This window comes from Nothobranchius furzeri, chromosome 16 (genome assembly GCF_043380555.1).
Source record: "Nothobranchius furzeri strain GRZ-AD chromosome 16, NfurGRZ-RIMD1, whole genome shotgun sequence".
NCBI lineage: Eukaryota > Metazoa > Chordata > Actinopteri > Cyprinodontiformes > Nothobranchiidae > Nothobranchius > Nothobranchius furzeri.
In genome coordinates, this window is record NC_091756.1 from 4,659,155 (window position 1) to 4,686,626 (window position 27,472).

At 42.9% G+C, this 27,472-nt stretch overlaps 1 protein-coding gene across 1 annotated transcript in view; it reads right to left on the minus strand.

Annotated features, from left to right (window-relative positions):
• The window catches only part of mtr (5-methyltetrahydrofolate-homocysteine methyltransferase), a 77,573-nt gene that overhangs the window by 40,161 nt on the left and 9,940 nt on the right, over positions 1-27,472 (minus strand). The window contains exons 3-12 of the mRNA XM_070545360.1: positions 27,371-27,460; positions 21,126-21,195; positions 20,932-21,024; positions 20,684-20,790; positions 19,453-19,512; positions 15,052-15,146; positions 14,464-14,564; positions 14,123-14,184; positions 9,085-9,152; positions 8,928-9,007 (exon numbers count right to left, since the gene is read on the minus strand). Of these exons, the coding sequence (XP_070401461.1) occupies positions 8,928-9,007; positions 9,085-9,152; positions 14,123-14,184; positions 14,464-14,564; positions 15,052-15,146; positions 19,453-19,512; positions 20,684-20,790; positions 20,932-21,024; positions 21,126-21,195; positions 27,371-27,460 (826 nt within the window). The remainder of the gene's footprint in view (positions 1-8,927; positions 9,008-9,084; positions 9,153-14,122; positions 14,185-14,463; positions 14,565-15,051; positions 15,147-19,452; positions 19,513-20,683; positions 20,791-20,931; positions 21,025-21,125; positions 21,196-27,370; positions 27,461-27,472) is intronic.

The window sequence follows — 27,472 nt, forward strand, 5'->3', positions numbered from 1 at the left end:
GTCCTGAAAAAGAAATTTCATCAGTCTGACGTGTCTTCCGCCGGACGCTGAATGCGCGACCCTGTACGTCACATGGGGGGGGGGGGGGCACCCAGCGACCTCCCTTTATCCCGTCTTGGTTTGAGAGGTGCCTGACGGCAGTTTATTCTAGCTTCAGCTTTGCTACTATAAATGCCAAAATCCTCCCAGAGAGCCGCGGCAAATCCCGTTTTGCGCATCAGACTGGTGGCATTGGATGAGACAGCGCTCGTGAAGATGATTAAAGGGAGGCTCCTTCATTCAAATCCATATTTAATTAGTTACAACTATTTAATTAGTTCTAAAGGTTTGGATGAAAATCAACATCAGTGCTTTCTGTAAATCCTATAGACTTTCTTTCATTTCTCAAAAATCACAGTGTGTCTCCTTTTTGATATATTTACCTGAAATTGTATTTCCCACGTCCTGGTTAGCTGCTAGCTATCTGCATGTTAGATCTAGGATCTAGGTCAGACCTTGGTGCTATATCTGACCTGGATATTCTCTCTCCATGTCAGAAACCGGTTCTCACTAGCCTTGAGGTTAGGCTTGAATCTGGATTAAAATTTGACTCCCATATCAACCTGGCGGTATGCTCCTGCTTTCTTCATTTGCGTCGCCTAGCTAAAATTAAGCCATTGCAATCACAGACCCACTTGGAAGGAGTATTCCATGCCTTTGTGATATCAAGGCTGGATTACCGTAACTCTCTGTATGATGGCTTGGACCCGACTGCTCTTCGACGTCTGCAACTGGTGCAGAACAGTGCAGCCAGGTTTCTGACGGGGTCTAAGAAATGGGACCATATTAGTCCTGTGCTGGCTATGCTCCATTGGCTTCTTGCCCCCCATAGGGGCAGAGTATAAACTTATTTTATTTGTCTGTCAGTTTTTTCAGGGCAGTGCTCCTCCATACCTTGGGGATTTGTTAAAAAGACATGTACCCTCAAGGTCATTGAGCTCTGCAGATCAGTTCCTGCTAACTGTTCCTCGCTCCAGGTCTAGGACATGTGGGGATAGGGCATTATCTGTTTTAGCACCGTCCCTCTGGAACACGTTACCTCTTAACATTAAGCGGTCTTCATCTTGGACTGCTTTTAAGAGGCGCTTGAAGACTCATGTTTATCGTACGGCTTTCACCTAAATCTGTTGTTGTGGCTGGTTGTAACTGATTTTAATAGGTTTTTTTATTTTGTTTGCTATTATTGATTTTTTTTCTTTTTGATCCCAGTTTTATTGGTTTCTTGTTTCTGTGTTTTATTTGTGCTGTGTTCAGCTCTTTGGGTTCCCCTTGAGGATGATGGATAAAAATAAAAGTTGATTGATTGATTTATCATCACCAACAGGAAAATCATGAATATTAGGACGTTGCCCAAACTTTCGCATCCTACTGTATATAGTCTCTTTTTGCTGCCTGCTGCTTAAAAGACTACTACCGCCCAGGTGAAAAGACTCTCGTCCACCAGCATACTTGGTAGCAGAGACAATGTCTCTTGTCCACCTGGAGAAAATCAGGGACACTTTAGGGGCTCAATTTTAAAGTTTAATTCTATATGGCTGTCATTTATATTTTATTGTGATGGTGTGTCTGGATTATTTTGTGATTGTGTTTTTATTCCTTTTATAAGATTGTGTATTTTGGGTTATATCACTTAGTCACCTGTTTTATGTTCGCTCGTGTTTTCTTTAAAGGGACTTTTCGGACTTTTGAATTTTTATGCTCGCGATTGCCCCCTCAGGCCAAAAGCGTAACGGCAGCTTCAACAGTAGGCTCGTGCACGAGGCGCGCATGCTGGACGTGCACACTCCTTAACGGAAATAACAGCTGAGACAGTCCCGTGTGTGTGTGTGTGTGGCCCGGAGGACAGAGGACAGGAGAACGCGCAGCTAATCAATTAAATAATTTGGTTCTGTAGCTTTCTCTTCAGCACAGCCGACAAAGGTTTATGATGGGTCAGTCCTCCTGCATGCTCAGATCATTCCCTTCCCTTGCTTGAAAAATTGTTCCAAAATGAAAGTTGAACCCACATCTTTTTTATCTGTGAATTCAATGCCGATCGGCAAGTCTCAAATAAAAATTTGGGCATCTTACTATAAAAAAATATACCATTAATGTAAAAAATAAGCTCTAAATGAACTATGTTCACATCCAGAATCGAACCCAAGTCTTCTGCACAAGGGTCAGACATCTTACTAGGTGAGCTAAAGCGCCAGTGACGTCCATTGCATCTGTAACATTTATATCCTTGATGACAGCTGAAACAACGTTCAAAGAACGGTTCGGAGTGAAAATGGCTATTTTGTTGCTAATTAGCAGGAAATATCTAGAAGAAAGTTCTACAGAAAGTAGCTAAGGGTCCTCAGAAATGTAGCTAGCTTTGTCACTAGGCGTTAGGAACAGCGACAAAGTGGCACTGCTTCTCTCTCTGCTGCTAAAGCTACGGATAGCAAATGCTACGGGCGATGCCTGAGCGTGAACGCGCATGAAGCAGCCTGCTCGACCCGAGCATCTCTCTTTTTCTGTGATTTTACAGAAAAACAGGCAATCACAGTAAAAATGCCAGGGCTAATTCTACAGGACCAGGGCATTGCAGGAGAACGTATGAAGAAGACATTTATTATTTCTATACATGTTTTGGCTGTCACACTTCCATAATCAGGGGCGTAGCACCAAATTCTGGGCCCTAGGTACAAGTCTTCCAGGTGGGCCCCCATGCTCAATTACTCAATATCTCTCTTACACATTTTTTGTCATGCTATAAGACAAGATAATGAATATGGTCTTAGTTTAACCTCTATATTGAGCAAATACAAATGCCAGCATAATAAAAGTGAAATGCCCAGACTTCACATATAATTATTTTAATTACCAACAACGTGTTCAAACAAAAATCCTGGAATTTATTTTCCAGTAAATGCCCACTGACGGGTCTTCATGTTAGCAAAATCACTTATGAGATCTTTAAAGTCCAATCCTTTGGCTAATTGGCTTTCAATAGAAAGAAGAGCTAGGCTGTTCGGTCTATCCTGGGACATTGTTGATCTCAAATCATTTTTCACCAGTTTCAGTTTGCTAAAAGCCCGTTCACCCCCAGCAACAGTCACAGGTAGTGTGCAAAATATCCTCAGTCCAATACAAACTTCTCCAACAATGCTCTGTAATTGCATCCTGTATGGCATTAAGCAGCTCAAGAGGAGACCGAATGTGTGGAAATGTGGCACCATATATTGTTCTCAGGTGTAGCATCTCATTCTCAAATTCAGCTGTGAGATCCTTGTAATATTTTCTCATCAGTGCCTGGCATGATATCTTCATCTGCTCTTCAGTCATGTCTGTCATGGTTCATGATGTTAAGCTTTGCTGATACTGATATATCTTGATATATTAAATACATATGACATGAAATAAACCAGGTTCTCTCTGTGAATGTAATGTACTCTAAATTTTATAATCGCTGCATTATCAGCCAAATTATAAGTTTGTCCGTTTTCAAGATCAAATATAAAGAAATTTAAAATAGGCTTAAAATATCTAACCAAGTCAATAACAATCCTCTAACACCAGTGTCATCGTGCTATACGAAAAACAGTGGCAGCTTCTCATTCCTGAGATTACCACGAATCCATCGATACCAAGTTTGTCCTGGTCCATGACTGGGAAGGAGCTGAAATCTCCACACAGAGTGAACCTGTTTTTACTGCGAGGTCCGCAAATTAATTGGCGGCGGCCGCCCGCGATAATAATTCTGGTTAATATATATATATATATTAATTAGTGTTTTCACTGACAACACTAATTAATTTATATTTGATCTTGATGGTGAACTAAAGGCGTTTAACACTGAACACCTAACATGATTGCAGCTTCTGAGAGCTAGCTAATATCAGCTAAAACTGTGTTCTGCTGCTGCTGCTCACCGTCCTTCTACTTGCTTCTGTTCAATTAACCTTTTCTCCTTCTCCTTCTTTTCTTTTCTTTTCTGGAAGCCAGATTTCCCTTTCTTGGGAAAAGACATGACTGACTCTCCTGCCTCCAGCTCTGGCTGTCGGCATCTGCGATGACTCTTAGCTGTACATGCGGCCGTGCAGCCCCTGGCTGCGGGTGTGGACTAAACCACTTTGCACATTTTTAAGGGGTGATAGATGCCTCAGAGATTATTCAGTTATTATTTTTAAGGCGAAATTCTGTTTCTTAACCTCTTTATCCAGGTAAAGGGAAGTTTATTAAGACATTAAGTAAGTTGGGGGGAAAAAACAACAACAATAAAACATTTTTATTCAAAGCTGTCTCAGGGCCCCTCCCTGCAGTGGGCCCTGGGTAAACAGTACCCTCCCCCCCCCCCCAGTCCGACGCCCCTGTCCATAATGCCCCTTTAAAGGGTTAGGGTTAGTGTAGTTTTTACCATTAATCTCTGGAAATATCCTTCAAAATGTTGAAAATGAATTAAGATGCCCAGTTGTTAAATAATATTAGCGGTTTCATAACATAGAACTAGAGCTGAAACGATTCCTCGAGTACCTCGAATAATTCGAGTACAAAAAAGCCTCGAGTCAAATTCTCTGCCTCGAGGATTCGTTTAATTCATATTTAATTAATTCATGGCTTTGCAATCGCCCGGGGTCATGTTTCACCCGGACCGAAATAAGTGACGCACATGCCCACTGGACTGAATGCACACGCGAGTAGCGAATATAACTTAACTTTCTCTTAACAACGTGGACCCCGGTGGAGTGCGAAAAAGACAGAAAAAGTCAAAGTTGTGGGACCATCTTTGACGTCGTAAGGTGGAAAACGTAGTCCAGTATAAATACTGTAAAATGGATTTAGCCTAGCACAACACCACATCCTCCGTGCTGCAGCACCTGTAAATGTCACTTCTGCAAGCGGACTCGGAGCCTCTACAAGATAATGCTTTTTAGCCTGTTTTTCTATATATTCTGCGGACTCTGCGACTTTTTCGTTTGTAGCACTCAGCTTCAGCTCACACCGTACATCTGGTAGCAACACGTCGGACTTAAAATGTGCTAAAAATAGCAGTTTTTACACAATATGTCGGACTTTCTATTGTGTTATTGATGTCTGTTGTCCCTCGGGGTTTCTGCAGGAGGACACGGGTATTTATGAGTGGCGGAGGAAAACGAAAGAAAGTAAATAAATGTTTTGTGATCAGTATAATTTGAGAAAACCACAGCAAACATGCTTTTGGCAATCCTTGTTAGTGTGAGAAAAAAGTGTAGAAATTAAAACGGACGTGTGTTAATAGGGAAACAGCCGGCGAGCTGTTTGCGCCGTGAGCGGTTCTGGTTCTGTTTGGGCCGCAGCCGCTCGCAGCGTTATCCTCCTAGTTTTTGTCTGGCTTGCAGGCTAGCAGATTCTCACACGAGGAGAGAATCGGCTCAGGTTTACTTATTTTTTGCACAGGCATTTGTTTACTGTGAAGTAAAGTTGAAGTGCTGAAGTTTTGAAAACTAATTTTGAATAAAACTTGAAGAATAACTGGCAATTGCTTGCTCATTTTAAGAGGTCTTTCATAATTATAACATGCTATTTGATATCAAATCACTTTTATTGTCACGTCACATGTGCAGGTACACTGGTACAGTACATGCGAGTGAAATTCTTGTGTGCGAGCTTCACAGCAACAGAGTTGTGCAAAAATACAGTAATGTAAAAACAAGTAAAATATAAAAATGGCTAATCTAAGTATACAAATGAATAAAGTAAACAATAAGATAAGAGATATAAAATGTACAGAGGTTGGTATGTGCAAAACAGTGGCATTAATGTACAGTATGGAGTGTGTAATGTTGGAACTTGGTGGAGCTCGCGACGAGGCAGCCATACTCGGCGCCATCTTGGCTCATCAATATATGATATAATGGTTTACAAACACAAAAGGGTAATTTATTAGAGTACTCGATTAATCGAAAAAAAAGATACGATAGAGTACTCGATTACAAAAATATTCGATAGCTGCAGCCCTACATAGAACCATAAAAATCTGTTGTAAGATACATCGGAGTGGGTCAAAGGGTGTGTCCGAATCCAGGGGCAGAATGCTTGTGAGGTCGAGTCGTTGCTTGACCGCTAAAACCGGATTCTGGCACACCTATCGTCTCTGGGCGACGCCATGTTGGATGCCAAGTTTCCTTCTACAAGAGCCCGTGAGGACAAAATGCATTTACTGATTTGTCACAAATGGCTACAAAACTTTCACCGTTAATAAACGTTGTTGTTTTACACATTTGCCTCTCCACTCATAGCCAACGATGAACAGGAGTCTGATGTTCTTGTTATTTTGCTGGAGGTTGCAATCCCCGGGATTTTTGACCCTAATGCAGGGATTGAAGCAAAAAATTCTCATCCGACTGAAAATTATTGGGCGGGGGGGGGGGCTCACATTGTTTACATGCAGCCACTATTCGGGTTTTGATGGGTTTTAAGGTCAGTATTCTTGTTTCGGAACAATTTGGAATAACCCGTTCACACACACAGTGTTTAAAAGTGTGGGTGTTGAGATTTCTGAGGTAAAAAAGATGATAAGTATTAAAGTACTCTAGGGGTGTCGGGGGCATGGCACCCCGGAGAAAAATGATTGGACATTTTATATTTAAACACATCGGTCTGGTGCATTTTGGGGGGCAAAAGTAGCGTTACAGGCTGGTAGGTATGTATGATAAAGTATCTATACATGTTCATTATAATGATATATTTGAGTTAACAATGCTATCCTGTCCTTTCTTCATCCATTATGAACACAGACTACAGTTGATGCATCCATGCTGCTCAGCACCAGAACTGCACTAGTTACCAAAAGAACCAATCAGCTGGCAGAGCTGCTGGTGAACGTGTGAGCTGCAGAAAATGAAAAACTCCGTGACTCAATTTAAGGGACAAAGCAGAATCCAGCTGCTGTTGTTTATTTGTTGTTGTTGTTTATAGAAACTAAATATATCTGCAGGACTTCAGGCCCAGGGCAGAGTTTTAGACCTCAGACCAGCTTTAGATCATGACCTGTTATTAATATCATGTTCTTTACACCAATCTGAATATTCTGTAATGTTCACAGACATCCAAACCTTAGAAATGAAATATAATCAATATTAAAATAAAAATTATTAATATTTTTATACTTATTTACATTTGATAGTAATATGATTAATAATATTTAATCTCATCTTCTATCATTTGTGGGTTTAGTGCATTCACTTAATATTAATTATAAAATGATAAATAACAGGTCACTAGTCTGGGCACAGGAAGTGTTTCCAGGACCTAACGCTTGTTCAGCTCTTCCACTGACAGGAGAAATCCTCTCATCAGCAGGTGATCAGCAGAGCGTCATGACTGAACACCGGCCCGGAAAAACCAAGAGACGACTAAAAACACCGACCTCAGATCGGCCCACTGGGAATTTGGGTGCTGGATCCGCTCATCACGTTAACTCTCACTGTGACATCGGAGCTTTACTGGCTCTGTTAGAATCCCAGCGCCTGGTGCACGCGCAGTTTGTGTTTGTGTGCACGGTGGGAGCGAGCAATGAGCGCACGCGTTGTTGCAGCTTGGGCGGTGCAGAACGGTGGAGAAACGCGTTTCAACAACACCGGTGCACGTTTCAATTAGCAACAGGAGAGAGCGAGCGAGAGAGAGAGAGAGAGACTCTACTAAACCCAAGCGAGCGCGAGATGAGATTTTGACTGAAACTTTTTTCTGATTATTCAACTGACTGATATCCGTCGCCACGGCGGAGAACTTTAATCCCTGCCCTAATGGCCATCCACTGGTAAGGTCTTTCTTCAACAGGTATCTACTGCCCCCAATCGCCAAGGAAAACGCACACTGTCACTTTAAGCTTGACCCAGTGTAACAAGGTGGGTGGTGGAGGGGCAAGGCAGCTTTATTTATGTAGCACAGTGGTACTCAACCTTTTTTGACTGATGTACCCCCTTTGAAATATTGTTTTCAGCCGAGTACCCCCTAATGAGCGCAAAAGCATTGGGGGCAGGACTCTGGGATTTTGGGATAATGAATTTAGCCTACTTCTACTGAATATAAAAGACATTTTATGAACTTTTACTTATATTTTCCTAAAATATTTATTAAATAATTATTTTTTGAAAGATTTTCCATGGATACTATTTTTTTAAAATGAATGTACATTTTCTCACGTACCCCCGGAGTTTCTTTACGTACCCCCAGGGGTACGCGTGCCCCCATTTGAGAAAGGCTGATGTAGCAGATTTCATACAGAGGCAAGTCAATGAGCTTCCCATCAGCAAGAATTGTGAGAACATTCAAATCAACAAGATAGAAAATACACTTTATAAATGAAAAGAAACAGAGTTAAAGTTAAAGGGTGAGCAAATGCAGTGCAGAAAGAGCAGCATAAGACCATTTATTCAAAGGCTGATGAAAACATAAATGCTTTGAATTTTGATTAAAAAGGTTCTAGAGTGGGGGGTTCATTGTTATTTACTGCCATGCTTCATTAGAGCCCCAGACGCCCTGTGCCATGCCAATCACATCGCTCCATCATTTTGCTGGGCCAATCACAGCGCTCCATCATTTTGCTGGGCCAATCACAGCGCTCCATCATTTTGCTGGGCCAATCACAGCGCTTGGTGGGCAGGATGATGCCACGGTGCGGAACTACTAAGGTGGAGTTAGCTCGTTTGCTTCGGCATCAACTTTGGTATATTTAGACTTCGGCTTTCGAGTCAAGAGCAGAAAGAGGTGCTTAAGTCCATTATGTGGTATTTGCATCTTCTTTGACAGTGTATGGTGGTCTTTCCATAGCATAGAGTACGTCATGTTGTTCGTTGTCCAATAGCATGCAGAGACACTTTGAAAGATAACCGTCCCATGACTGAACTTTGTCTAAGGGTCGTGGCCAGACTAGATCCACATACCTGAGAGCAGCAGGTAGTGTTGGTAAATATTAGCAGCAGGAACTCTTGGTTGGCAGTGCTTGACCGCTTCAGATATGGCTCTGTAGGGAAAAGGAACACGATACAGTCAAATCTCAGTAATATTCAAGGATCTATTGATCGGAAACAGTTTAAGGACCTTATGTGTGATGGAGTGGTCCCACAACATCCTCCCACAACATTCACCAGTCCATCTATAGCAAACTCCTGCAAATACAAGAGACAACAGAGTAGACCGTGTTCTGTTTAGAAGTTCCATTTCTCTGCTTTCTGGGTTACCAAGTAAAAGCTTAAAGGTGTGGAACACTGAAAAATATTTTTCAAACTATTAATTCTGATTGTAATGGGTCACTGAGTTTTTCACGCAGGCTGAACATGAAATAGTCTCCTACACCTATCTCCTGCATTGGTCTCTGATAGGAAACAGACGGTGAAACTCTAGGATTTGAAAAGCAGGACGGATCTACGTCACACTGACTGTCACTAACATCCATGGACTCACCCATGTTGAGTTGCTATGGGGGAAGGCAGCAGAGAACGTGTTGGCTTGTAGAAGCTAACTGTTAGCATTAGCAACTTCACCACATGGTATAACTCCTCCAGGCTTGTGTTATTTGTGGAGGTTAAACATCCAAGTCAGAGGTAGTCACATTGCTGTTACCCAATCGAAGGCAAGATGTCTAAAAATCAGTAAATAAGACTCCAAATCGTCTGAAGCTCAGCTGTAAGGTGGCTCACTTCTCTTTGCTGGAAGTAGTGCACTGGTGGCTTACTTCAACTAAAACTGGGAGATATCAGCACATTAACCTTCGACAACGGTGGCACAGGAGTAAAGTGCTCGCCCCTTAATCGGACGGTTGCAGGTTTGAGCACTCAAATTTTTGCTGTTGTGTTTTTGGGCAAGACACTTATCCCACCTTGCCTGCTGGTGGTGTTCGGAGGGACCGATGGCGCCTTTGTACGGCAGACTCGCCTTTGTCAGTGTGCCCCAGGATGCGTCATGTGGAATTCTAGGATGTCCAAGGAAGGTCCCGCCTTTCTCGCCTCTGATTGGCTGGAAGGGCTCTACTACGATTGGCTATTTCGTGTAAGAGAGACAGTTTTCCCTCGCTGCAGGATTTTGTTTACAACCAGATCTTGAGGAGTGTTTGGAAGAAATTGTGAACTCATCGCTATAATGAACATCCTTTCCTGTTTAGCAACAAACCAGTTTCAGTTTCTTTCATAAAAGAACCTGAAAAACATCAAATGTGAACTTGTAATAGATCTTGTTGCATTTTATCACACTGTAGACTGACTTTATATCTGTTGGCTCTATTGGGGTTATCTTATTACTTCATTATTAGGCTATCCTGCTTTAATAGGTTAAGGCTGTTTACAGGTTAGAGCACATCTCTCATCATCAGATTAAATGTGTATCATTTAATGAAGTTAAAGCTGATTATGATTTAGACCTATTTTTCACCAGTTTTCATTCTTCTAGAGAAGAAACAGACCTGATGCACACAGCTGGGCAGAAGAGGGCAGTTTTATTAAATGTCATACCCAGGTAAGGCACATATGTTTATCCTGTGTACTCTAATGCTTCAGAGCCAAGAGATATGAAGTTAGTACAACAGTTTGAAAAAGGCAACAAGATTTAAAATTCACATTTTATGTTGTTATGTTTTTTTATGAAACATAAAACATTTTACAAACCAGGACAGAATGTTTATTATAGCGCTAAGTTCACATTTTCTTTACTAAACTTCCCAAAACCACATTCTGCTGGTGGCAGAAGGACAGCCAATTTGCTGTTAAATGAAATAGCCAATCATAGTAGAGCCTTTCTAGCCAATCAGCGACGAGTAAGGCGGGATCTTCCTTGGACATCCTAGAATACAAAATGACGCCCCCCAGGGCAGCTGTGGATGCAATGTAGCTCATCACCACCAGGGTGTGAATGACTGATAGTGTTGTGAAGCCTCTTGGGGGGGGGGTTTCAAGACTCTAGAAGGTGTTATATCAAATACAGGCCATTTACCATTTTACCATTACTTCACTTCATTTATAGAGCACCTTCTGCAACCTCACCGGATGGCCAAAGGACTGTAAATAACAAAACAATCCCAGTGGCTGCCTGGTGGGATCTGAGTCCCTGCGTTATGTTGGGTCCACAGCTGGGCTGGTCGCCTCTGAGCCCCGGGCCGCTGGATTCCGGGCTCGGCCGGCTTGGGGGTGGGAGGCTGCGGGCGGGCCTGTGGGCTTGCCGCTGATATCTCCCGGGACTCTGCCGGCTGCTGGTTGTGACCCCCCCCCGGGGCGATCCTCTGCGCCTCTCGAGAGGGGGGCAGGGGCTTTTCTGGTTGCAGTCTACCTGGGGTCCCTGCACTCTGGGGCAGCTCCTGGATCTCTGGGACTCGGAGCTCCTTCCATCTCCTACACATCTTTGGGGGCAGATCTGTGGCCCCTCACACTCTCTATTGGATGCTCCTATAGAGAAACCTTACATAAACAAGCGCGTGTACACACACAGGTGCTCACATGCTGCTCTCATAAGAATGGACTTGGGTACATTCAACACGTCTTAAGGCTGTGGTTGGCACTAAATGCACTGTGATTTATTATCGTGTGATTGTTCAGTAAAACAATGTTGATTTTATATTTCCTCATCAGGTTGACACAGAGATAGCTTGCTCCTGTTGTTGTGTCCCTTTTTTGTTTGTTTTTCTGTTTCTGCAGGGCTAGATGCAGAATTTTGTTCATCACTGATTGTTTATTTTTGTGGAATCCCCACGGGAAAACAGAGATTTCACCAAATTCTGACCTTTACCCTTTGGTATTTAACCTTCCCCTCACCCACATCCTAATCTTAACCCACTTCCGCAAGCAAAACTTTGTTTCCAGTTGTAACGTACCTCTCAAATATAGTTAACGACAAGTTCAATATGAGAAGCAGGGTTAAGGTTAGGATGTGGGCAGTGCTTAATTTGTAAATCAAATGTTCCCCGACCGCAAATACTGATGTGAAATTAAAGTTCACTAAAGGCAAAAAAAAAAAAGGGGGGGGGGGGGGGTTCCAGGTTGGTCCACTTGAGTTTTTGACAATTAAAAATTGTGCCCACATTTTCAGTTAACACACATTTCTTGGTAGTTTCTGCATTTTTACTAATCCCCTAGCCTGGCAAGCAAGACTATGTGTGTGAATATAAATTCACTTATGTGAATACAAACTTTGCAAAGCAAGAATTTGGTCTAGTTCACTAGGCGACTGTTCCTCTGCTTCAGCCCTCTCCCCCCTCCCCCTGCGCAGCAGCAGCAAACTCACTGACGCGCCTGCAGCCTCTCGGAGTTCCTGCTGCTCTAAACATTAAAATAATTATTTCATTTTCTGTTCCTCACTTCTGATTACCTTTAGTGGTGTCTGTTTGTTGCAACCAGCAGGTACAAAAACTAACTTGTTTTTATTTGACTATTTTTTCTGTCCTGCCTGTTTATTATCTTCCTGCATCTCCTCTCAGTCCTAAAGAGAAACTGCTACCTGGGTTCATATATATTCACCTCATGAGTTACCTTTGAACTGCAGTTCTAAAAGATCTACTGACCGCAAATAAGGTGAATGAGTGCGCGCCGAGCGCCAGTCGCACCAGTGAGGCGAAGTCACCGAAGGACATGGGAGACGCGCTCCGCTCCGCAGCAGCGAAACGCATCAGACACAAATAAAAGACAGAAATCATTAAAGGATATGAGCCGACATAAACGATTGCGTGTTAAATTTGTTTTGGATGTGGCACCGCTTTAATAACGTTACTGTGGCCGTGCTCAGGACGCATCTGTCGGGAGCGCATCAAAGATCAGAGCTCTGCGCCTCTCAGCTCTAAACAATCCCCGGAGAGTCCACATAGATAATGTAATATAAGTAGAACCAGGAGCTGTTTTGGGCTCGCCCTGGGTGTGGAAGCTGGGGGCTTCCAGGGGAGCGTCACCCTTTCAGGCGAGCTGGGATCCCTTTAGCTCACCCGTAATTCGGACCCTGCGTAAAGCACAAGTTGGTCGCGTGAGTTGCCGGAACGGTCCTTTCAAAATAATAAGAAGAAGAAAATATCATTTCTATAGATAAAAATCACGAGGCGCTTCACAAAAACAAAAAATATAAAAAATTGTAGAAATATAAAAAAGCATTTAGAAAATGTTTAAAAATATATTTAAGGCAGTTCCTGGATCTTGTTCCGGCAAGATCTGGCTCAAATTAAACCCTGGATGTGGGTGACAGGAAGGTCAAATAGCAAAAGGTTAGAGGTCAAATATCAATGAAATGTACATTTTACTGCAGGCGTCGGAAATCGATGTGCTGTGCCAGAGCGTCGCCTTCTGACGCGTTGGGACTCCCAGCTTGGTCACCCCGCGTCATTTTCCGATGCTTTGGGTGTGAGAACGTACTGCAAGACTCACACTTTCACACTTGTGCCCTTCAGTTGTGCGATCCCAATCAGGGGTGCGAGTGCGTAGGGTGTCCCTTTCTCAAGTGTGGAAATTGATCATGCCCTTTTTGCGTCCTTGATCCACATTTCACCCAAGTCTGCATCGATGCTGACTTGGGATAAGTGTATATCCCACAATCCCTTGCTGCGGGAGAACATGCTTACCATATGTATTTTCTAATGAAAGTACTTCATTTTATGACGATTAGTTGATGGAGTAATCTGACAACTGGGAGGTATCAATTTCAGCTTCATTGACACATACTAGAGTCTTTGGACAAAACACTGAATCCCACATCATTCCGTGTGTCTCTACTAACTGCATTACTTGTTTCTTTTGTTATCAGATTGCTCTAAATTCCTCTCACATAAAGCAAAGAGCTTCCTGACCAAGTTTTTTTAAATCAACAACAGAACTACATCTCCTTACCCCCCAGAGACCCACGGTTGTAATATTACAACATCAGATTTAAGGCTACAAAAATAAACCTTCCCCATTTTTTTTCTTTTAAAACCACATTTACATTGCTAATAGGTCCCATTGTTCAGTTCTGCAACACTACTGGCTGTTAAAATGTGTAAATAGGCCCGTTTATCTGGCCTCCTAGAACAACATGTGGAAGGTTAAAAAAAGATTTTGCAGTTGTTTTCTAAATTTGGGTCTCTGGGGGTTAAAAAGTAACAATAGGTGTCCTTTAAATAAAATCAGTTTAAAACCTTTAAACTGGAGGCTGTAACTTGAGGAGTTTCATCGTATCCTCCGAATGTGTTTGGAAGGCCTAGAAAAAAACAACAACAACAACAAATGAACAGAGGAGACCATCCTGGTGGTGAGAGATGATACTACATGAACAGGAGCACACTGTATGTTAGCTGGTAAAAGATGCTCTGAATCAGAATGACTAAATCCTGCACTGACGCTTTCCTGAGTCAACCTCGGAAGCACAACTAAAGCGGAGTATCGTTTATAAATGCACCAATTTCTTTCTTTAAGAGTGCTCTGATGCTGTGGTGAAGTGATTATCTAAGCTGCTGGCTGCAACCTGACAGGGACTTACCTGCGTTGGGATAACAAATAATAAAGGAAGAAGTGTTTTTTCCAATAGCCTCAATAAACGGCCTCATTTCAGTTGCCCCCAAGGCACAGTTCAGACCGATGCTGCAACAACACCAGGGACAAGGCAGCGTTACTGGGGAATTGTGTATTATGGCCCTTTTTCCATTAGTACCTGCTGTGCAACTCCACTTGGCTCGACTCGGTAAAAAAAACAATTCAGTGCAACAATGTATGACATGGCAGCGGTGTTGATCACTCAGGATGGACCTGCTGGAACTTTCTGCCGTGTCTGTGGCTTTCGGTCACACTTCCACAAGAAAAGACGTTGGGCAGCAAGGTGAAACACTCCGGAAGAACTGGTGACTCCACCCCCTAGCCAATCAGTGACCCATTGTCCTCTGGCGTCATGTTTTCAGCCCATCTCAATACACTTGGAACTTTTTAGAGGCTGGTACTTCAAGAGGGGCAGCAAACTGGTACCCATCAGTAGCGGGAGAACCTCGGGAACCATGACGAGCCACGTGGACTCACACAGAGTAGGTACTAGTAGAAAAGGACCATTAGATTACTATTCGAACCGGTAACTTACCACATTGGTTTGGCATGGGACACACTCACGACAAACGCTTCACCAGTCTGACCAGACAGAGTTCGTCCACTGCGGTCAACAATAGTCCCCGAGATCTGCTCAACAAGCCAGATAAGATACACTCACCACCCCAGACTTGTGTTTCATGTTACTCTTCACTGTACAGCTAATGCATAAAAACCCTATTTGCAACAGTAGCCATTACTTCAAAATTAATTCACCAATTTTAGTGGACTTTTTAGTAAATGTTTAAAAAGCAAATCAGAAAATTAAGTTTCTATAATCATTGAGTTATTCTAATCTGAACTAATGCTACAGATGTCATACCTGCCGGGTAAAAAGACTCAATAAATGTATTCCCACCACGGACCCTGATGAAGACCATGAGCTGAAATGTGCTGGTCAGCTATTCAAGTCATTCTCTACATACTTTCATCTTCACTTCATCATTTCACTTTCTTTGACTCAGATTTATAATTGTTGTCATGTTATGAAATTACTGACAGCTGGATTTAACTAATCAAATAGGCACAAGCCTCCTATTGGATAATGACTAATTGAGTGATTATCTTTCAGCTGGCAACAAGTTATTTAACCCCAACTGGTGCAATGAGTTGCTTCTCATTTATTAACCCTTTAACGCCTGAATATGTTTTGAATTCTAAAATTATTTTCACCTGTGGAGTTTCTTTCAGGCAGTATGTTGGTTGCATTTGGAGCGAATGCAGGTTTGACGCTAATTTGTGACAGCTGGCGTTAAGGGGTTACACAACCACATCGAAAGACACATCTCATGGTCGTGGAAAAGATGTTTATCTGTTTGAGAAGGGTCTAGTCATTGGCATGCATCAAGAAGAGAAGTCCCACATTCTGAATGACTTTAGCGTCCTCTGCATAGTGGAAACATGGATTCTAGGGGCATGTTAGTGCTGAATTGTTACTAGATGGATATATTTGTTTTAATTCTCCCAGGGCTGTTGGCGGGGAGGTGGCCTGGCCTGGGTCATCAAGGACTGTTTTGGCTGATGCCAAATGAAATCGAAAATGTCTTTCCACAGTTGTAAGAACTCTTTGTTTGATTTTGGGTCAATTTCTGAATTTCTGGGGATGCTTATTTATCATCCACCGAAATTTAATCTGGACTTCTAAACCGACTTTGCTGATCTACTGTCTGTTTCTGTCCCAAGGTTTGGTCATGTTGTCATTTTGGGTTATTTTAATATAGATATGTGTTGTAGCCAAGTAATGCAATAGTGATAAAACCTCTGAAAACTTGCATTCTGTTCAGGAGGCCTGTAGACAGTCACAAATAAAATCTGGGGAACGCTAAAAGCAGCTGCGGAATACTCTAAAGTAGTAAAATTGTCGAATAAAACAGGTTTTACAGAAAGTATCGATGAACTTATAAAAGCCGTCCTGCCACCCTTTTTTCCATTCCTTGTTGAATAAGTAAAATAAAAATTTGGTGGGGAGGTCTCTGTAAGAACAACAGGGGCATCAGAGCTCAGCCAGGTTTCTGTTAGAACAGACCTGGGCATTTTACGGCCCGCGGGCCACATCCGGCCCTTTGGTTGACTTTGACCGGCCCGCGTAAGGTTAATTGGAAATTACAAAATAAATGTATTTTCTCATTTTACCTCATGCATGGGCTAAGGCTGCATTGCTTTTATTTTGAAGTTGTTTTTTACGTGCACAATGACGCAATACGTATAGCCACAAGTGCCCGCGGTTGACATGGTGATTGTAGCCCGAGAAATGTCCGCTCATGGAAAAAAAAAAGAAAGATGCCGAATGCAGGATTTTCAACAAAAATTGGACTGCTAAGTATTTTTTTTACTGAAGTCGGAGGTAAAGCCGTGTGTTTGGTTTGCGGGGAGGAGATTGCCGTGTTTAAGGACTACAATTTGAGTCGGCATTACGACAAGAAACACTCGGAAAAATACAAGAACTCATCTGATGCTGAGAGGGCACGGACATCTGAAGCTTTGCTAGCAAAGTTGCAAAAGCAGCAAGGCTGTTTTACTAAGCTTCACACATCCAGGGATGCAGCAACCAGGACCAGCTTTGTGATATCCCACAAAATAGCTAAAAACAGCAAGCCGTTTTCGGAGGGAGAGTTTGTCAGAGTGCATGGAGGACTCTGCCGCACTAATATGCCCTGAAATAAAAGGCGCATTTGAGCAAATCCCGCTGTCCAGGCGAACCGTGACCAGGAGGATCGAGGACATTGCGGGGAACCTGGAGCTTCAGCTGCAACGTGAAGAGGCAAGTTTTGACTTTTTCTCATTAGACGGGAGCTGTGATGTCCGGGACACAGCCCAGCTGCTCGTATTTGTCTGGGGGATAACGGACTTCAAGCTCACAGAGGAGCTGGCAGCAATGCGGTCGATGAAAGGGACAACGACAGGGAGTGATCTTTCTACAGAGGTAAATGTGTGCACGGACACTCTGGGATTGAAATGGGAGAGACTGTCAGGTGTCACAACAGACGGTTGTCCAAATCTTACAGGGAAAAATGTCGGACTTTTGAAACGCATGCAAGATAAAGTGACAGAAATCGATGCAGATCAAAAATAGGTGTTTTTGCATTGTATTATACACCAACATGTGTTGTGCAAGTCAGTGCTAAAAATCAACCATGTTACTGATGTTGTTACTAAAATAATAAACTTCATCAGGGCGCGGGCGATGAATCACAGACAGTTTGTGGCTCTTGTGGAGGACTCCACACAGCTGTCAGATGGCTCAGCCTGGGGAAGGTGCTGAAGAGGGTTTGGGACTTGAAGGCAGAGATTCAGGATCTCTGCTGGATTTCTACTCTTCTCTTAAGGAGGACTTTCCAAACCTGAGGAGACATGCTCAGAAGATGTTGGTTCTCTTCGGCTCTACCTACATTTGTGAACAAGCATTTTCATGATGAAGTTTACAAAATCCAGGTATAGATCCTCTCTCACTGATGATCATGTGTCAGCTGTGCTTCGCATCTCCACCTCAGACATTCAACCTGACTTTGATGCACTCGTTAAAGCCCAGCAGAGACTAGATTTCTCTCAATGAATAAGAAAAAAATTGCTTAAAAACACAAAATAAGGTGTTTGGACCACAAATGTAGGCAACTAGCAGTGAACTGGGACACTTTTTTTAAACCTCTTTCTCAAGATCACAGTTCAGTGATTTTATTTTACAGACAATACTGTGTGTCTGTAGAATGCTAAGAACCTCTTTCCAACAATATTTGAAACTCAGAATGTGTTTTGGAGTGAATGTGACTGAAACTGTTAACTAATATAAGTCACAAATGTTTAACAAAAACCAAATGTGCACACTTTGTTTACCATTGCCTTGGGAAATTTGAATAAATCACATTTTTGTAAGACAACCTCACTTTTTCCTTTTTGCTCATTCATAACATTTAGTCTACTCTTACCAGCTTGAAAAAACGATGGTATTTACTGCTTTTTATAAAGAAATACCATTAATATTATGCATAATTGACTTCAGCCTTTTGGCCTGGCCCTCCACAATATTTTCTATTTCTCATGTGGCCCCATGGAAAAAATAATTGCCCACCCCTGTGTTAGAAAAAAACTCTGAAGATTAGAGTCTAAAATCAAATAATTTATTATAAAAGTTTTGTTCAGCAGACAGTGAACTTTTAAAAGAGCCATATTAACAGTGACAGGAGATGAAGTGACTGTATGACACGCAGAACCTGAGATTTTTGGTAGCTGTTTGAGATTACCAAGGTTACGTTTGCTAGATTTGTGTTTATTTGGTCACTCTCTGCTGATGATGACAGGTACGAGTGGTTTGACAAGGTTCAAGTCTGACATTTGAGTTACTGTTAAAATCAGGGCTGAGTTTGTAGGTGCATGGACCAGCTGCACTTCAGGCTGTGGGGATGCAAGGGGGGGGGGGGGGGGACGTGGACAGGCCAGGCTCACTATCAGGGTGCGGGTTCCTTTGCTGTTCATGTGGAGCCTGTCGGCCCCAAACGGGTGACTCCAGCCCCAGCAGATATTAAAATAGTTTATAAAACCATGTATATAAAAATGCTTCTGTAGACCTCCGTTGATTTCAAATGACTCCACTACCCATACCTTAACCCTAATCAATGGGGTTCTATTCGCAACACTAGCCTCATCTAATTTCAACTAAATTTTTATTCACACCATACCTCTAGAACCAAGTATTAGGGTGCTTTGCATGGTGTGGACTCCGATTTCCCTCTGGGATTAATAAAGTATTTTTGAACTGAATTGAATTAAAATGTCCCCACGAAGTGGAAATGTCCAGACATTACAGGTTAAAGGTCAAAATGTGTCCACTTCCAACATATAAAGACAAGCACACATACACAGGTTCAACACCACAAAAGGGTAACTCAGGCATCAGACATACAAATATCGGCCGTCTTTCGTAGCTTTTTTCAAAAAGTAGGTCAATGGCAAACAGGGCAGCCTGTGGAAATCAAACACAAAGACCAGAAGAAGCATGCTGTACATTATAAAAAATACATAAAATCCTAAGTTATTTTACTGAGGTTCATGTAAACATCAAAATATAACAACAATAGTGTACAACAGAACAAAACACATTGCATCCTGAAGCTACAAAATCTCAATATTCCTCTATGAGGCATGGTAAGTAAACACGTGATTTGTGGAGTTCCTCAAGGTTCGGTTCTGGAGTGCCTCTGTTTTTACAGTATATTTAACTTTGGGTCAGATAATCTGTAAATTCAAAACCGTTACAAATCAGTCTTGATTATGTGTACTCTTATACCTGTGTGTGTGTGTGTGTGTGTGTCATGATAACCAATTATGTGGCAATGAAAGGAAGCACTGTGCATGACGCTTGTGTCATGTGTGCCTCTACTGAGCTGAACCAGACCACAGTGTGTGTTGTTTGTTCCTCTGTCACGAACAGTCGGGCCGGCAGTTATCCTGTCCTGCAAGATGCTAAACTTAACAAAAACATTTCCTATAACAGGTATGCAGATGATGTAAAGCTGTACTGTTCCTTTAAAGACAATAAGTTGCAAGTGTTGTCTTCTTTGCCTGATTTTATGTTCACCCCTGTATTATGACACCCCTGTATTATGACACCCCTGTATTATGACACCCCTGTATTATGACACCCCTGTATTATGACACCCCTGTATTATGACACCCCTGTATTATGACACCCCTGTATTATGACACCCCTGTATTATGACACCCCTGTATTATGACAACCCTGTATTATGACACCCCTGTATTATGACACCCCTGTATTATGACACCCCTGTATTATGACACCCCTGTATTATGACAACCCTGTATTATGACACCCCTGTATTATGACACCCCTGTATTATGACACCCCTGTATTATGACACCCCTGTATTATGACACCCCTGTATTATGACAACCCTGTATTATGACACCCCTGTATTATGACACCCCTGTATTATGACACCCCTGTATTATGACACCCCTGTATTATGACACCCCTGTATTATGACACCCCTGTATTATGACACCCCTGTATTATGACACCCCTGTATTATGACACCCCTGTATTATGACACCCCTGTATTAGAGTGTACCTTTTTTTCCCAAAAACAAATCGATACGATACGATTACTAACCTTGGAATTTGCAGTGTCAAAGATGGTTTCAACAAGAAGAAGATCCACGCCTCCATCCAATAAACCCCGAATCTGCTCAGAGTAAGCTTCTACCAACTCATCAAATGCTGTGGAAACAGGCATACACAAAAACCATCGACACTCAGCCATCCACTGCACAGATGTCTGAAGAGTAGCTTCTGCATGGGCCAAACAAAGCAGCCTTTATTCAAAGAAAAAATAATGTATTTGTTAAAAAGTCGTCTTACTGATGTTCCGGAAGTCTGGCCTATCCACAGAGGGTGACACAGACAGGGTTTTATTGGTGGGACCCAGAGCCCCAGCCACAAAGCGTTTACAACCTGGTAAAACACACACACACACACACACAACTTGATGCTATTCAGACAAGAAAATGTCAGATATAGGGAATATTTCAGACACTGAAGACATTGAGGCTGACCTGACTGTTTGAAGACATCGTCAGCTGCCTTTCTTGCAAGCTCAGCTGAAGCTCTGTTGAGGCGATAAGCCTTAAAAAACAGTTACAGCAACACATCTACATATTAATTCAACGCAATGATAAATGAGCCGCACTTGTATAGCGCCTCTCAAAGGACTCCAAAGCGCTTTACACTACAGTGCATCATTCACCCATTCACACACTGATGGTGATGAGCTACGATGTAGCCACAGCTGCCCTGGGGCGCACTGGCAGAGGCGAGACCGCCGAGCACTGGCGCCACCGGTCCCTCTCACCACCACCAGCAGGCAAGGTGGGTTAAGTGTCTTGCCCAAGGACACAACAGCAGAATTCTCTGTCGGGAGCTGGGATCGAACCTGCAACCTTTTGATTACTAGCAGCTTGTCCTAGAAGCCTGCTGTGCTAGCAACAACAAGCGTGTTACACACAACTATACTCATTGAAGATCCTATATCATATAAGACCCTAGGGCTGAAACAGTGGAGCTGATATGGTCAGTTTACACTGTGGCAGAGTGAAAGGCGCACACACGGAGGTGCCCCCTGGATTTGTCTGATTTCTGTGTACTGAGACTTTTCTGGGTTATTGTAGTACATAACGTAACTTTTAGGGAACCCTTTGTGTTTTGCACCAAGTTTTATTTGGTGTTGAAAGGGTTTGCTTAGGGGTCATGTGACGCAGTGGGGCTAGAAGGATGCTTCTCCGGGGGCTTTCTGATATTGAGCTCATGTTTGAAAGGCCAGTTTTCACATCTATTCTGATGTGTTCACGATGAACCCAAGATCCAAAAATAAGCAAGCTAACTCTATAGATATGCATTTTCCATCATGTCAAGAGGAAAGTCTGCAACAGAAGGCTAGCATTAGCAAGATGGCGCACGATCAGATGCAACTTACTAGGCCAACACACTCATTCTGCAAGCAATACGAGAGGGCGACCAAGCCTTCTCCAATAAACTGAAAGCCTGTAAACTGTAGCCTGTAGTTATAAAAGTTTTTTTCGCCTGAAAAAGAATGTTTACCTTTACCGGCTTAGGGTTGGTGACAGACACCCAGTTAGTTTGGGGCTAATCGCGACATCTGGGGAAGGGCTGACCGTTTATTTTCCACCAGAAAGGCGCTTCGTCGTCTCTTTTAATGACAGGCTTCAGACAGAAGTCTGCTATTTCAGCTATGGCTCGCTCTTCTTTCGCTGTCAACTTTGCACAAATTGATCCTTGTCAGGTGACGTATCGGCTGCTGTAGAGTGTTGCATGATGGGATAGCTAGGTGCATAAACAAAGGAAGCACTGGTCGCTTTGTGTTGTGGTGAGCTTATAAACCTCCAGAAAATGGTGCACTCCTGTTGTGAAGATAGCATGGCAGCCCCTCACACAAGAAGGCTAAAAAGTTACATGTGGGCAGGGTTAACCGGAGATTTCCTTTTTGATCGTTTATTTTGACGGAGAAATGTCAAGGCTGCTGGTCACTGACAGACCGGTATTACCCCGAAGCATACAGAGAACATCTCAAAGGTAACAGAATATATCACAAGATTCACATCAGAACATCGGAGCATCACCTCAGACGTAGACACCGTGATCAGTGCCGCTTGCTGTAAGGGCGCTGAGGAGCTGTGAGAGCAGCTCGGAGCGCATCTGTGGGTCACAGCCCAGAAACAGAACCAGAAAGCAGCAGGTTATGTGTTCCTACTTGGGGTGAAATTGTTTAACTGAAACATCAATATGTTGCTGGATAAGCTGGTCAGCTTGTTTAGACTAAATATTGATGAAAAATGAACAAAAATTTAATTGGAAATTTCTATTTATTATGAGAAATGAAAACGATTGGAGGAAACTATCATGATTGTTTTTTAAACTGTCAGTCAAAGTGAAAACAAGCATGTCTGGCGCGGCCTCTGATGTAGGTGTCGTTTCTGTACCCGCTTGTAAATGAGAACTTGTTTAAGGTCAGTCCAAAAGGTTAAAGCTGGCGTAGCGCCTGTGTTAGTGGAGTCGTGTTTTTGGACGCCTCCTTTTTACGTTTACTTGATTATAAATGGGTTGAAGGAGTGATCCTCCTCAGTGTTTACCGGCTCTCCTCAAGTCTGCTTCAAACCAAAAATACTCCCAAACTACTAAAGCTGTGTTGTGTTTAGACAGGTCGGCGGGTGCGCAAGTTGCCATTTTTCTCTCAGCGTGACATCACAGGAGGACACCACGTTCATAAACTTCATGGAATGTCTCTAAAATTTGGACAAAACATTTTAAACTATTAAAATAAAAATTCAGCCACACATCTGTTTTATACATTAAATTACTTTTCTTTATCTTTTTTATTTTTATTTTTTTATCCTCCGGGGATCGGCCCGCCAAAGCTCCCGCCATGGTCTGCTACCCGATCCACAGCACCAGACACTTCATGTTCCTCCTGCAGGTGGTGGGTCCAAAGGGGGATGAGCCCATGTATCCGGATCGGGCTGGGCATGGCCGGGCCCCATGGGCGAAAGCCCGGGCACCAGGCCCTCGCTCGTGGGCTCCAACCCCTGGCCTGGCTCCAGGGTGGGACCCCAGCAACCCTCCGGGCCGCGTACTCTGGCGTTTCGCAGTTTGTCTCACCCTTCACCTAAAACCAATTTCCCATGGGTGACCCTACCAGGGGCACGAAGTGCCCCAGACAGCATAGCTCCTAGGATCCTTAGGGCACTCAAACTCCTCCACCACGATAAGGTGGCGGTTCAAGGAGGAGAACTCAAACCCACAACTCTCTGCCTGTATGTTGGGGTTTTCTCCGTGCGCCTTCAGGTCGGGAAACGGGCCCTGACTGTTGTTTGTGCTTATGCACTAAATAGCAGATCAGAGTCCCTTTTTGGAGTCCCTGGGACGAGTACCAGATGGTGCTCCAACCGGGGACTCCATAGTCCTGCTGGGGGACTTTAATGCTCACGCTGGCAAGGATAGCATGACCTGGAGTGGCGTGATTGGGAGGAACGGTCCTCCAATCTGAACTAGAGAGGTGTTCTGTTATTGGACTTCTACGCAAGTCGCAGTTTGGCCGTAACAAACACCATGTTCAAACATAAGGATACCCGTGGGTACACCTGGTACCAGGGCAGCCTCGGTTGACTTTGTAGTTGAATAATCTGATTTAAGACTGTATGTTTTGGACACTCGAGTAAAGAGAGGAGCGGAGCTGTCAGCTGATCACCACCTGGCGGTGAGCTGGATCAGACGGCAGGGGATGATGCTGCGCAGACCTGGTAGACCCAAACGTATTGTGCACGAGAAAACAGTACCAAACTGGCAACCTGTCGTTTTTATGGCTGTTTCTAAGCAACTGTTTACTACAACACTCAGTAATCTCTAACCTGTTAGAAAGTGATAGCTGTAAACTCCAGCATTGTCCATTGCAGCTCCTGTTTAAGCCGTAGATTACTGGTCCACTTCTGCCGTCTTCTTTTCAAACCTTTTATTTTCTTATTTTTAATCTTTCATCTGCTTATGAAATTTTATAATTTTATGACTTTTTTTCCTGACGTTAATCTAATTCTGTTTTGAGATCATTATGATTTTATGACTGCTTTGTTTTGATCTATCTGAAGCACTTTGTGATTCTATGTCTGCGATGAGTGCTACAGAAATAAAATGTACTTACTTTACTATTTGCTTACTTTTTTTAATGAAGTTTTTTGGGGTGCAGTACATTTGGGACTTGAAAAAACGTTCGTCTTTGCCCCGTTTGGAGTGATTGTAATAACCGTTTGGCATTTTCACGCCCAGTCACCGAAGTAAATACCGTGTTGTGCAGCGCCGGCTACTTCCGGACCCCGTCTGCATTTGGTGATGTAGCTGCAACGTCACGTGAAACCCAGCAACTCTGCAGCCCTCTTCAGCAGCCCGACAGCAAGACAAAAAAAGGGCACATTGCATTTGCGCAGGAGCACACTGATACGTGTGTGTTGCATGAAAGTACAATTTGCAAAAAAATTCTTTTAAAAATCAGACTTTTCTCTCATTTAGTTTCTCATAGTTACGGTTGGGCATCGTTTGATTTTGAACGATTCCGGTTCCAATTCCTCGTTTCGATTCCGGTTCCTATCGATTCCCGATTCCGATTCTTTCAAGACATGACATGCTTTACATGAGCCAGCTAACCACAGGTCCTACTTGATGAAATAATCTTAACTTCAACATGAATTTTAACTCTATGAACAACATCACCACCTTCATTTAGACACAAACGTGTTTTGGAGAGAAAAAGAAAAAGACGCAGCACAACCAGTGTGTTTGTTTCTGACCACAACCAACGTGTGGAAGAAGCCTCTGGGATGAGAGGCTAAACGTCTCCAACATATCCAGAAACGTCCAGCTGTTTCCAGCTAAAACTCTCAGGATGATCATGTCCAGGATGACTGAGAACTACACCTCCATGCTGCAGCAGCATTCAGTTACAACAGGAAGTGGAACTTAAACGTAGCTGCTGTCAGTAACAAGCTAACAGATTTAAACATTAAAACTCAACAGAAATAGTTCAGAAAGGAAATTAAAATGTTCACAACGTTGTGTGTCATTTATTATTATAATAATTATTATTATTATTATTTATTGTGGCAGAAGCAGGCGTGGTCCACCACAGAGAAGCTGCTCCAGCATGATGACTTTAATTATTCTACAGGTTATTGTTCAGCCTTCTGACGCTCACACACACACACACACACACACACACACACACACACACACACACACACACACCTGCTGACGCTCCGTGTGTTTTTATTTCTGCAGTGAGACAAACTCACCTCACACGTCCAGAGTTTGTTCTTTAAAGCTTCTATTAAACCCACCGTGTTGACGTATTTAACACGTTTCCTCTACGCTGCACGAGTTAACGTTTACACCACGCAGTAAAAGTTCGGCAGACGCGTTTGTTTACATCCGGGTGGGGGAGGGGGGACTCGTGCTGCACACAGACAGCTGGTGTGATCAGCTCTGAAAAGCGTTGATCACAATTTGCAGATCACGTTTATTTTTCACGGAGATCGGCCGCGGATTCCTCTTCCGTCGGCATTCTAGGAATCGAAATAAAAAACTTGCGGGAAAAATGAACAGTCGGAACCGGTTCCAATCGATGCTCGATGGCCAACCCTAGACACCCATGATGAAAATTAAAAGCCTCTCTCATAGAGATTTGGAGGATGACTAAATACTTTTTGCCCCACTGTATGTATCCACCTTGTAACAGGAGGGTTGCAAGTTCGAGCTCCCTCTGTTGCAGTTGTTGTGTCCTTGGGCAAGACACTTCTTGCCAGCTGGTAGTGGCTGGAGGGACCGGAAGCAGTCCTCAAACCTCATGTTTGACTTGAGGGCACAAGTTAAATGGCCCATTTGTTAAATGACCAGAAAGTACATTTTGATGGCAAAATGGAACCTTCTACTCAACTATGATCCATCTGATCCCTTCAGAACATTCCAGAACAAAAACTGAGGCAGCAGCAGTTACCGTGATGATTAAAATAATAGTAATGATTGTAAAACCTGTCATTTTGCAATGCATGCTTCTTTAGGATTATTATCAAATTAAATTAAACTGACAAGAAAAAAAGGAAGGCATAAAAGTGTGATGAAGACAAGGCCACGGGAGGAGAAAAACTCCCAGCAGACATACATTCAGCTTAAGTTATAAAAAAAAATACATCAGTGGTTAATAAGTCACCACCAGTGTTCTTAAAGTGACAATGTGTAGTTTTTACCATTACTCTCCGGAAATATCCACTGAAATGTTGTAAATGAGTTAAAAGACAACCAGCTGTTGAAAAGTATTGGTGGTTTCATAACACATAACCTAACATTTGGGTTTAAAATGCATGGGAGTGGGTCTAAGTCTATGGGCGACGCCATATTGGATGCCACGTTTCCTTCTACGGAAGCCCATGAGGACAGACTGCATTTACTGATTTGCAACAAACGGTTACAAAACTTTCCGCATTAATAGACTTTGTTCTTTTACACATTTACCTCTTCACCCGATGCCAGAGATGAAAGGGAATCTGACGTGCTTGTTATTTTGCTGGAGGTTGAGCTCCCGAGGATTATTTACCCTAATGGCGTCTGTTGGTAAGATCGTGCTTGAACACAAAAATAATGCTTGCTTGCAATGATTTAGGTGTGTACTGCCCCCTATCGCCAGGGAAACTACACATTGTCACTTTAACCTTTACATTCCCAGCATGAGTCGTGTACAGCGTACCGTATGTTCCAGTCCGTAATCTGCTTGGGCAACTGACGTGCTGCTAAAGGTATTGGTCTCAATAATGTCAGCACCAGCCAGCAGATATTCCTGAAAACACAC